This window comes from Poromitra crassiceps, assembly GCF_964638095.1.
Source record: "Poromitra crassiceps genome assembly, chromosome: 14".
In the NCBI taxonomy this organism is placed as follows: Eukaryota; Metazoa; Chordata; class Actinopteri; order Beryciformes; family Melamphaidae; genus Poromitra; species Poromitra crassiceps.
In genome coordinates this window covers 10,022,587-10,035,905 of record NC_139633.1, presented here as the reverse complement: position 1 = coordinate 10,035,905, position 13,319 = coordinate 10,022,587, and the positions used below count along the sequence as shown (strand labels likewise).

General features: G+C 44.3%; 1 protein-coding gene across 1 annotated transcript in view; it reads right to left on the bottom strand.

The window, feature by feature from the left end:
* Positions 1-12,552, bottom strand: part of plekho2 (pleckstrin homology domain containing, family O member 2) — a 33,988-nt gene extending 21,436 nt beyond the window's left edge. The window contains exon 1 of the mRNA XM_083650390.1: positions 12,419-12,552. Coding sequence (XP_083506516.1) covers positions 12,419-12,427 — 9 coding nt within the window. The 5' untranslated portion in view covers positions 12,428-12,552. The remainder of the gene's footprint in view (positions 1-12,418) is intronic.
* Positions 12,553-13,319: the final 767 nt, after the last annotated feature.

Genomic DNA, 13,319 nt, shown 5'->3' with positions numbered 1-13,319 from the left:
TCTCATGTGTATGGTTTATTTAGCCTACTCAATCTCTTCTGAGATTATAACGTTAACCTGTTAGGACGCTGTGAGCTTGTGTATATAAGTCCAGAGAACTTGATGAAAACAAAGTGACAAAATATCCTGGCATCGGGTACACGAAAATTAACGTTATTAAATGCTGTAACGTTAACTGTAATTCTCATGTGTATTGTTTATTTAGCCTACTCAATCTCTCAGCCCATGTTGATGCTGAACCAAATGACCAGTCCGGCTGCAATGGTTGATTTGTGAGGTTAATGGCAGCCAACAGAACTTCATATTGTTTCCATACTGTACTGCATGTTGTACTGCATGTTGTACTGTTCATACTCAAATTGTACTTTTTTGAATGGAACTGAATAAAAATGTTTTTGTTTGATACTCTATTCTGTTGTATTGTCATGTGAGAATGAAAACAGCTATATTAATAGTACTTCAAAACAGTGGTTCTCAAAATGTTTCCACATAAGGATCCTTAAACTGAATAATGTGATGCTAGACCTGTGCTTGTTTATTTAGCAAAAAAAGTGTAGTTAAAGTTATACATTCATAACTTGTTCTGCAGTCATCAATCAGACAATTCTCCAAAGCAAGTGTTAACTACATTCAGAGTGAGCCAGTTATAAAAACATAACATGTAACACATCACAGCAATACTGTAGCCTACAGTCCAGTGGTATGGTGGGCTCACTCTCTCGTCCAGCAGCTGCAGATGTCATTATCCACGTTATTGATGATTATTTATAAAAAAAATCTCATTGTGTAAATATTTTGTGAACGCACCAATAGTTAGAGAAGGAAACCTCTCTTTGCATTTTATTTTGTTTTTTAATAAAAGTAGGCTACTTGTGATATCTCACGTAGAAAATGCAGATGTGAACAGCTAGGTTAATGACAAATATGGAATATCACCCAAGGAAATACCACGGTTTAATGCCAACAGATAAACCATACAGATTTGTTGTAATTGTGAACACAAATAAGGGATCAAAGACATGGTTTTCAAGTATAACACAATGTACAACTTTTATTCAAAGACAGGATTGAAAAATATAGGTCACTTGTATTCACTTCAGACAAGACACTACGTTAAAGTCTGAAATTTACCTAGATTTGCTATAAGAATTGACATTTCAGCTTGTCACCTGATGTCATTATTAATGGCTTAACATCTAGCTAGGTTGCATCTGGAATATGATCTGGATTATGTATAATATACAGCATTTCGGTATATTCCTACCTCTTAACATATAGCTAGCTAGGTTGGATCTGGAATATGATATCAAGGCTTGATACATTTGTAGCCTACTCATACAGCAGTGTGAAGCTCATCTAGCTAGGTTGCACCTGGAATATGATATCAAGCCAGTAATGTCAGGTCTCAGTCGCATTCACGCTAACCTCTTAACGTCTAGCTATAGCTAGGTTACATCTGGATTATGTATAATATACAGTATAATACTACGCTATAGGTCATGACATTCACATTAACGCCTCCAAAAATCTACTGTAGCTAGCTAGCGTTAAATAGGTTTATCTGTAACCACGCTGAAATGTGAGGGCATTAACGTTAATATTTCAATTAGGTCAAACACACCTTACCGTTATGACTGCGGCCGTTTTTGATTAACATTAGCGTTAAGTCCATGATCAAATCTAGCATTTCGGTATATTCAGTGTGTGTGTGTGTGAAAAGGATGTTAGCATGCTAGCATTATTAGCACAGAATGTATACAGTCCATGGTACAACGTTAGGCCTTCAAGTCCTGAGGCGAACAGCACCGGAGGATGAAGTCTGCAGACTGGCTAGGCTCTTGCATTCAGTGTCCAACAAGCACGCCTGTTTCCTCATCAGGTTGGCAGCAGCTGGCTGAGAAGGGTTTAGAATTAATACCTGAAAGAATAAACAGAGAGGACGTCAGTACAGTAGACACATGTAACAGTATAGATCCCCGTTATGAGGTCTGTTGATCAAAATATCACCTCAAGCTATATCGAAATCGCGTTTTAGTGGACGGGCAGCGATCATCCAAACGGGTTCATAGCTGGTCTGCGGCTAGCTAGTAGCTAGCAACGTAGCCATCGATTAAAACAGCGTTACATTTATGATCTTTTAGTGATGTTGGTAGACACACGTAACAGTATATCCCCGTTATGAGGTCTGTTGATCAAAAGATCACCAAACGCTATATCGAAATCGGGTCTGAGCGGACGGGCAGCGACCATACAAAGGACAGCTTGTACAAGCTGGGGCTTCTCATCACCTGGACACATTTTACGGCGAAATTATCTGATAAACTGGCTGCGCATAACATTACTTATTTGCGGGAGTGCACGGGGGAAGTGGAGATTAATCGTGCAGCACTAGTACATTAGGTTATAAGTACATACCTCAGTCAGACTCTGGCAAATCCGACATGATTTGCTATCCTGTTGGTGTAGTTTCACACCAACCCTCTCCAGGCGTAGAAATACCCCCTTCTCGAGTGGTTTGCAGCTGCCCAACTTGCCTTTAGAACGAAGGTTTCTCAACCTGCAACCTGTGGTTGCTAGCAGTAGCCTAGTGAGTTAGCTAGGTGGAGTTAGCTCGAGCGCTAACAACAAAGGTCGCAGAGCGATGACGCCATCTGCTGCACTGCGCATGTGCTCTGTGCACAAAGCTGGTTGGATGAAGGTTGCGTAATGGAGCGGTCTATCGGGGGGGGCCCAACAACCGCAGGAAATCGTTTAGCACAGGCGGGGGACCAGACCATAGTGACTGAGAACAGGTCTGAGAGCAGGTCACGTGGGGGATGGGTTTACCCAGGCTAGAAAACACTAGCCTCTAGCTACGTTAGCAAGCAGGCAGAAAACACTAGCCTCTAGCTACGTTAGCAAGCAGGCAGAAAACACTAGCCTCTACATTAGCATCAGACTACAGTTCTCAGACGATAGGATAGCATGCAAAACTTAAGCCGTACAAACACACTTATTACAAATGAGTCAGGCTAATAAGAGTACTAGACAATAGTAGACTTGGCTTGCTTTGGGTAGCTACCCACTAAGTTAAGAGGAAACCACACGCGCTATAGACGGTTTTCACCTGTGTGTTACGCAATAGCCACAATCCCTCAGCACGGCTGTATTCAGCCCTCAATTATAAACCGCAAACCGGAGTACGTTATAAATATAGTCACGTTATAAACAACTAACCAACGCTGGGGGTCCGTATGGAAACAGTGTTACTCGAAATTGTTAAACGTTAAATCAATTTGGTTATTCAGTGGCGTTTTATTGCCATGTAAAGTAACTAACGTTAGCCGCTAGCAAACCTCAATGCACTGTCAAAATCCCAACACTGAGTCCCGCCCAGCTGCCCCATTAGTCAATAGCATTTGAGAGAAACGTGATGTACCTCTCTAAACTGATCAATCAGAAGCAGCTAAAAACAAGCAGTACTAACGTAGCAGCTTAGTTTGCCACACCTCGTGTGGAGCTGTTTGACAGTGTTACCAAACTATAAAGTGACAGGTCTTGAGTGACTCGGGGTTTAACCCATAATTAATAGCGTCGGGACTCGGGAGATAATTTACAGGACACGGTGTCCTGCAGATTTTAATTTACAGGTTTTTGATTAATTTTAAAGGCCAATGTCCTGCAATTACGGGACAACGGAAACCCTGCTGGTGACAGGCCTAAGTGTGTGTGTGTGTGTGTGTGTGTGTGTGTAGTGGAAAGACTTAAAGCAGCAACACTCTGTACTGTACAGTCCAGAAAACAGGGCATAGAGCAGCCACGGCATGCCTCTTTGTGTGCGTGTGCCTGTGTGTGTGTGTGTGTGTGTGTGTGTGTGTGTGTGTGTGTGTGTGTGTGTGTGTGTGTGTGTGTGTGTGTGTGTGTGTGTGTGTGCGCGCCCGTCCGTGTGTGTGTGTGTGTTTGTGTGTAGCACTGACCAAACCCTTTAACAGAACAGCAGGGAGAGGTTTCCATAGAGCTCAGCTGGCTTTCCACTACAGTACGGCCATATGAAATCTGTTTTGTTTGTTTTGTCCAAACTCTTTTTTCCATTTGAATTTGAATTGAGGAATAGGATGAATAATGTCTTGTTGTTTTGATCACTTGGCTCTTCCACATGTCCCTCCCTCTCCAAACATTTCTCTCTCTATTTTACAATGATGAAATCATTTAGGTTACGACAATCATTACATCTACTTTTGATTTGGATCATTAGACATACTTTTATCAATTTCCATCTTTTACAATTGATTACCGGTACATTTTTATTACCAAATGCCATGATTCTGTCCATTTGTTCTGCATTGTGGAGATCATATGGCCCCTAACACTAACCCTACTACAGTACAGCCGCCTGTTGCACCAGCTGAACGTAAGTTCTGTCACATAAAATTTTGACGCCTCCAGCAGCGATATAGCAGTTTGTTTGGAATGAGCAAGAAAAGGCTGATTGAAGTGCTCATTGCTATTTGAAAGGGTGCACTTGCATTATGATGCTATTATGTTATCATATCAGTGGCAAAAATAATCTTAAAATGACAATAATATCATTTATCACAATTATTGCTGGTACAATATATCGACCACCAAACAGTCATTCTGGTGACCAGCGTTTCCACTAGCACTCACAGCTGCAGCACACCGTTTCCTTTAAGATTTCAAATAAAGGACAAGTGGTATAAATTCAGGACACATTAAATCTGTGTTTATTGAGCTTAAAAACCTACGCTGCGCTATGTGGTGTGGCGATGGTCCAGCTGGTCGTCTCGTCCAGGCGGAAAACACTAGCGTCCCGATAATAATAGATCCATGCGTCCACGTTAGCAAGCAGGCAGAAAACACTAGCCTCTAGCTACGTTAACAAGCAGGTAGAAAACACTAGCCTCTAGCTACGTTAGCAAGCAGGCAGAAAACACTAGCCTCTAGCTACGTTAGCAAGCAGGCAGAAAACACTAGCCTCTACATTAGCATCAGGCTACAGTTCTCAGACGATAGGATAGCATGCAAAACTTAAGCCGTACAAACACACTTATTACAAATGAGTCAGGCTAATAAGAGTACTAGAAAATAGTAGACTTGGCTTGCTTTGGGTAGCTACCCACTAAGTTAAGAGGAAACCACACGCGCTATAGACAGTTTTCACCTGTGTGTTACGCAATAGCCACAATCCCTCAGCACGGCTGTATTCAGCCCTCAATTATAAACCGCAAACCGGAGTACGTTATAAATATAGTCACGTTATAAACAACTAACCAACGCTGGGGGTCCGTATGGAAACAGTGTTACTCGAAATTGTTAAACGTTAAATCAATTTGGTTATTCAGTGGCGTTTTATTGCCATGTAAAGTAACTAACGTTAGCCGCTAGCAAACCTCAATGCACTGTCAAAATCCCAACACTGAGTCCCGCCCAGCTGCCCCATTAGTCAATAGCATTTGAGAGAAACGTGATGTACCTCTCTAAACTGATCAATCAGAAGCAGCTAAAAACAAGCAGTACTAACGTAGCAGCTTAGTTTGCCACACCTCGTGTGGAGCTGTTTGACAGTGTTACCAAACTATAAAGTGACAGGTCTTGAGTGACTCGGGGTTTAACCCATAATTAATAGCGTCGGGACTCGGAAGATAATTTACAGGACACGGTGTCCTGCAGATTTTAATTTACAGGTTTTTGATTAATTTTAAAGGCCAATGTCCTGCAATTACGGGACAACGGAAACCCTGCTGGTGACAGGCCTAAGTGTGTGTGTGTGTGTGTGTGTGTGTGTGTGTGTGTGTGTGTGTGTGTGTAGTGGAAAGACTAAGCAGCAACACTCTGTACTGTACAGTCCAGAAAACAGGGCATAGAGCAGCCACGGCATGCCTCTTTGTGTGCGTGTGCCTGTGTGTGTGTGTGTGTGTGTGTGTGTGTGTGTGTGTGTGTGTGTGTGTGTGTGCGCGCCCGTCCGTGTGTGTGTGTGTGTGTGTGTAGCACTGACCAAACCCTTTAACAGAACAGCAGGGAGAGGTTTCCATAGAGCTCAGCTGGCTTTCCACTACAGTACGGCCATATGAAATCTGTTTTGTTTGTTTTGTCCAAACTCTTTTTTCCATTTGAATTTGAATTGAGGAATAGGATGAATAATGTCTTGTTGTTTTGATCACTTGGCTCTTCCACATGTCCCTCCCTCTCCAAACATTTCTCTCTCTATTTTACAATGATGAAATCATTTAGGTTACGACAATCATTACATCTACTTTTGATTTGGATCATTAGACATACTTTTATCAATTTCCATCTTTTACAATTGATTACATTTTTATTACCAAATGCCATGATTCTGTCCATTTGTTCTGCATTGTGGAGATCATATGGCCCCTAACACTAACCCTACTACAGTACAGCCGCCTGTTGCACCAGCTGAACGTAAGTTCTGTCTTAAGTTAGGGTGTAAAGTCCACACTAACTGCTACGTTCAAACTAGTTAGTTTGACACTAAAGTTGTGTCTTTGTTTGGTTGCACCACGGAGACGTAAGGTACATCTTAACTAGTAGACCCTAAAGTCCATACTAACCAAAATAGTGTCGCAGACAATGACGTGTACAGTATCTGTGACCAATCAGTGAAAAGCACGGTGGAAACGGTGTTTATTTACGGTTGTTTAAGTAAGTGGAGTGAAAACAGGACATGTTGCCCACCGCAAATTAGTGCTTTAATATTTCATCAACACTAATCAAATGAGAACGTTATTGAGTAACGTTCGTTTAGGTTCATATTAGCTACTGTTAACGTTTATCTGTGAGCTCTTCATTGTAGGCTAATTTACCACCATCCTGCCTCGCTAAATTGTTGCGGTTATTTTAATTTGTATGCAGTGCTGCAGCTTGTGGGAAACAAAAGCGTGAGGCATAAATATCAAAGGGTGTAATAATAATTTATCACGGAGAGCGCGTTGCGGACGCAAAACAACGATGCGCCACGGTGCCAAGTTGCAATCCGTGCCAACTGCTATTTTACGGAGGACTTTACACCTAGTAAGAAGTAGGTGTAAATTTTAAGTTCTAACTTATGCCTACGTTGTAACTATTTCACTTGGTGCAACCCAAATATTTTTAGTAGTGCGTAAACTCGGACTTAGTGAGACTTTACGTTCAAACTAGCTTACGTTTCAACTTACGCACAGCTGGTGCAACCCACTGCAGGCCTGTAGTGTGAAACTAGCAGGTTAGTTCAAACATTTTGCTTAAATTAAGATTCTAAATTGGGACTTTCACAGGAAGTCATGTGAGCGTGTTCTGCACTTCAGCATAGACAACAAAACCACAACCTTCACCTAAACCCACACGGAGATGGTTGCGGATATTAGTGGTCCTATTTCAAACAGCTCAACTGTTCTCTGCCAAAATGTGCACATGAACTACAGAGACAAGTGTGTTTGGTCATCTTTGGTACTGTCGCTCTCATCATAGTAGTTCAAATATGGTACACCAACTTTAGCAGAAAATAAATCTATGTGATTTTCCCCATGCTTTGCAATTGCAATTGTAAAATGGTAATATTATTTTGAAGCTTGTGTGTAAAGTAAGTAGGGCAAGCTGGATCTTCTAAGACGAAGAGAAGAGGTTCTGTGGAGCAGAGCAGACACACCTTAGCAGAACATGTGTTTCTGATCAAGTCTGAGGTCAGGGAGCATCTGGGATTCATTGCATTTCACGCTGACCTGCCCAGCTTGAACTCACCACATTTTACCCCCATTACCCCTTTTCCACTGCTACAGCTATCAGGAGCAGGGAGTAGGTCGTAGGCCTCTCCACTACAGCTATCAGGAGCAGGGAGTAGGCCTCTCCACTACAGCTATCAGGAGCAGGGAGTAGGTTGTAGGCCTCTCCACTACAGCTATCAGGAGCAGGGAGTAGGCCTCTCCACTACAGCTATCAGGAGTAGGGAGTAGGTCGTAGGCCTCTCCACTACTACAGCTATCAGGAGTAGGTCGTAGGCCTCTCCACTACAGCTATCAGGAGCAGGGAGTAGGTTGTAGGCCTCTCCACACAGCTATCAGGAGTAGGGAGTAGGTCGTAGGCCTCTCGACTACAGCTATCAGGAGCAGGGAGTAGGTCGTAGGCATCTCCACTACAGCTATCAGGAGCAGGGAGTAGGTCGTAGGCCTCTCCACTACAGCTATCAGGAGCAGGGAGTAGGTCGTAGGCCTCTCCACTACAGCTATCAGGAGCAGGGAGTAGGTTGTAGGCCTCTCCACTACAGCTATCAGGAGTAGGTCGTAGGCATCTCCACTACAGCTATCAGGAGTAGGTCGTAGGCCTCTCCACTACAGCTATCAGGAGTAGGTTGTAGGCCTCTCCACTACAGCTATCAGGAGTAGGTTGTAGGCCTCTCCACTACAGCTATCAGGAGTAGGTCGTAGGCATCTCCACTACAGCTATCAGGAGTAGGTTGTAGGCCTCTCCACTAGAGCTATCAGGAGTAGGTTGTAGGCCTCTCCACTACAGCTATCAGGAGTAGGTCGTAGGCATCTCCACTACAGCTATCAGGAGCAGGGAGTAGGTCGTAGGCCTCTCCACTACAGCTATCAGGAGTAGGTCGTAGGCCTCTCCACTACAGCTATCAGGAGTAGGTCGTAGGCCTCTCCACTACAGCTATCAGGAGTAGGTCGTAGGCCTCTCCACTACAGCTATCAGGAGCAGGGAGTAGGTCGTAGGCATCTCCACTACAGCTATCAGGAGTAGGTCGTAGGCATCTCCACTACAGCTATCAGGAGCAGGGAGTAGGTCGTAGGCCTCTCCGCTACAGCTATCAGGAGCAGGGAGTAGGTCGTAGGCCTCTCCACTACAGCTATCAGGAGCAGGGAGTAGGTCGTAGGCCTCTCCACTACAGCTATCAGGAGCAGGGAGTAGGTCGTAGGCCTCTCCACTACAGCTATCAGGAGCAGGGAGTAGGTCGTAGGCCTCTCCACTACAGCTATCAGGAGCAGGGAGTAGGTCATAGGCCTCTCCACTACAGCTATCAGGAGCAGGGAGTAGGTCGTAGGCCTCTCCACTACAGCTATCAGGAGCAGGGAGTAGGTCGTAGGCCTCTCCACTACAGCTATCAGGAGCAGGGAGTAGGTCGTAGGCCTCTCCACTACAGCTATCAGGAGCAGGGAGTAGGTCATAGGCCTCTCCACTACAGCTATCAGGAGTAGGTCGTAGGCCTCTCCACTACAGCTATCAGGAGCAGGGAGTAGGTCATAGGCCTCTCCACTACAGCTATCAGGAGTAGGGAGTAGGTCGTAGGCCTCTCCACTACAGCTATCAGGAGCAGGGAGTAGGTCGTAGGCCTCTCCACTACATCTATCAGGAGCAGGGAGTAGTCGTAGGCCTCTCCACTACAGCTATCAGGAGTAGGTCGTAGGCCTCTACACTACTACAGCTATCAGGAGTAGGTCGCAGGCCTCTACACTACTACAGCTATCAGGAGCAGGGAGTAGGTCGTAGGCCTCTCCACTACAGCTATCAGGAGCAGGGAGTAGGTCGTAGGCCTCTCCACTACAGCTATCAGGAGCAGGGAGTAGGTTGTAGGCCTCTCCACTACAGCTATCAGGAGTAGGTTGTAGGCCTCTCCACTACAGCTATCAGGAGCAGGGAGTAGGTTGTAGGCATCTCCACTACAGCTATCAGGAGCAGGGAGTAGGTCGTAGGCCTCTCCACTACAGCTATCAGGAGCAGGGAGTAGGTTGTAGGCCTCTGCACTACAGCTATCAGGAGAAGGGAGTAGGTTGTAGGCCTCTCCGCTACAGCTATCAGGAGCAGGGAGTAGGTTGTAGGCCTCTCCACTACAGCTATCAGGAGCAGGGAGTAGGTTGTAGGCATCTCCACTACAGCTATCAGGAGCCCAAACATCCTAGTACCACAAGTAGATTTGAGTTGTGTGGGAAACGCTGTTAGATGTTGCACACACACACATCCATTGTCCAGCACATGCCTGGACAGCGAGGCCATTATCAGAGAGGGTTAATTGTTTTCTCCTGACACATAATGTGCCCGTCTGTCTCCTCTGAGCTCAACACGTCACACCATGCACTCTAGGTCACTGGGATGACACCATGCACTCTAGGTCACTGGGATGACACCATGCACACTAGGTCACCGGAATGGCAATGAAAGGATGACTCAGAGAGCTGACACAAATGATGTTCATAAAGTGGCCTCAGTAGTTGTGTGTGGGGGGTAGGGCTGGGTACTGCTACCTTTACAACTGCTACGACTACCGGTAGGCTACCCAATTAGGAATTAGGTGCCTCATTTAGGTGCCACGCCCGTCGCCCGCGCTGCTAAGTGAAATATCTGCCCTCTGATGCTCCGAAACTGGTGTCGCAGCACCTTCACTTAAAGGAACAGCTCACCCTAAAATCCAAAATACATATTTTTCCTCTCACCTGTAGTGCTATTTATCCATCTATATTGTTTTGGGATAGCTGCCTGGGATTTGGAGATATTGGCTGTAGAGATGTCTGCCTTCTCTCCAATACAATGGAACTGTCTGGATGGCACTCGGCTTGTGGTGCTCAAAGTGCCAAAAAAATAAATTTGAAAAACTCAACAGCAATGTCTCTTTCCAGAAACCATGACCCGGTTACTCAAGATAATCCACAGACCTTGTTGTGAGCAGTTTTATGTAGGAACTACTTTCGACCAAACTACACTCACTAGCTGCTAGCTAATTCCTACATGAAACTAGCAGCAGCTAGCTAGCGGGTGTAGTTTGGTCGAAAATAATTGCAATGCGCAATTAGATTGCATTGCATTCTGGGATTGATTTGCATTGCATTCTGGGATTCCCAAGCCCAATAATATGCCCACAGTCTGGTCATCAACTTTGATTCCCTTGTTGGATGCCCTAATTTGAAGAGCTAAATCATTGACAAAAATGGAAAATAAAGTTGGGGACATGACATCTCCTTGTTTCACGCAGAATTGTTGGGGGAACCATCCAGTAGAATATTCGTTAACCTGGACACGACTCACACGATCAACAGGTGCTTGATAGAGAGACTTAACGGCATAGGAATTCCCCATTGACCCCAGAATTGAACAGCCTACATTGAAGAAGATCCCTATCTATCCAATCAAATAAATAAAACAAACACAAGTAATAACGTGCTGCTTTATATGTGAAATGGAAGGTGAAGGATTAATAATAAAGTTTTAATATGTTCAAATAAAAGGGCGTGGCGGTATACCATCTTTAAAACTGCTTGTAAAAGGTTATCTGCATATAGGTAGGTAGCATATACCGCTATACATGAGTAACCCTACGGTAGTAACATAGGCCCCTACTGTGACTACCGGTAGGCCTACTCAACTTCCCTTTTCTGCTGCTTCCTCAAAAGTCAGATTACCACCCCCGCTGTTCATCAGTTGCAGGGCTATGTCTGCCTACTAAACTGTCTAATGTCCATCCTGGATCAAAGATGTCTTTCTTTATTAACAGATTCTGTCTACAAGCAAGCACATCATCTCTTGCAAAACGTCTGGTTTGAGTGTCCCCCAGCGACTTGCCGTCCACAAATCAGCCACGCAAAGTCATATTTTCTTGCTTATCTGAAGGAAGGAGTATGTTGCAAAAATGTAGACATTTCCAGAGTAATTATATGCACGATATATAAACTACAAACCTTTAGAATCCCATTATTCTCACCATCTCTCCCAAAGCATCGTTAAAGTTGGTGGGCGGCACCGAGCAGTGTAGCCTAACCTACTAAACCACATTTTTAACTAAGTGCTGCCTGCTGATTAGGTGTAGCCTATTTTGTTTTTCTGAATTTACTGTTACATGATAACGGAACATTTGTTTCAAAAAACTGCATGAGCACGGTCAAGTTAAACTGTCAGATTTTAGAATGGAGTTTGGCGTGTGGTCTCTGCACACAACAAGAGACAACGGGAAAGTATGTTGGTCAGGACTCCGGAGTCCCTTGTGAACATCTGACCAAGCTTGCCAGTTGATGCAGGTGATTGACAGGCGGGCAGGTGATTGACAGGTGGGCAGGTGCTTTGTGGCAAACAATGTCGGCTACAATTAATGACTGTAGCAGACAGCCTGACAGTTACAACCGCTACAAAAACCAAACCCGACTCGGCTAACTTTCTATTCCCTCTTTTAATTCCTGTTAATAAAAGTAGGGGAAACCCGTTCAAAATAGGACTGCCAACTTACTCACTTTTCCGCGGGCGCTATAGTTAAAGTACGTTCTGGTCGCACCCATGCTGACTATTTGTACTATCAAAGTTTTGTCTGATCGCAGTGACTCGTCTCAACTATCTCAGACAGTAAACCCCGCTAAAGTGTAAACACTGATCGCCACACACACATAAGCGAAGCCAGTATAGCAGCAGAAAGACGGTGACTGGACGGGATACTCACATCTTCCATGATAAAGGACCAAAAGCCGTTATTCTCTTCAGGAAAATCACTCCCTTTACTCTCCTCCTCGACACTCAGAAACTATTTAGCAGACTTCTCCCCTGTTCGTCGCTGGCAGCTGACACATCTCCCAAAACGTAAATGACGAAGAAAAGGGGAACTGTGTTAATGTGTAGGCTTTTTTGGACACGCAAAGATCGTATATTCCTCTTTTGCCCCAGGCGGAGAAAAAAGTTCGAAGAAAAAAGTTTGGTTTCCGGTTGACACTTGAATAAGGCTTGTCGAGGAGGAGCAACCCGGGCCAGCTCTGCTGTCTGCATGTGTGCATCCTCTGAAGCATCCTGGTTCAAACGTTATTACAGCATAACACACACACACAGCCTGTCGTTTTGCAGACATCAACTGGCTTTCCTCTGTGTCATGCTCAGCTCAACACACAAACTATAGGCTACAAACGCCCGCCTGCAGCCAAACAATCCTCTGAAAGTCATAGGCTAGTGATAGGCTATAGACACACACAGACACACTCCTCATTATAGAGCCAAAGTCGACGTCACTTTCTGCTTCAACATGAGCACTGAGATTTCGTCCGCCATTTATTTTCCCATAGACATTTCGTAATGGTTATAAAAAATAGTGTTACTTGTCATACCCAGCGTTTCAGCTATATTTGGAATGAGGCGAGTCCTTAGAACATGTCACAAAACAAAAACAAAACAATGTTGATTTTTTTTTTTTCGCTGTTCTTTTAGGTTTTCCGAGTGAAATGCTCTATGGGCTCTCCTGTCTCTAAATATAGCTGAATCGTTTGGTTTGACCAAGTACAACTATTTTAAAAGCATTTTACAAAATGTCTATGGGCAAATTAATGGTGGATGAAATCTCTTGGTGCGCATGCTGA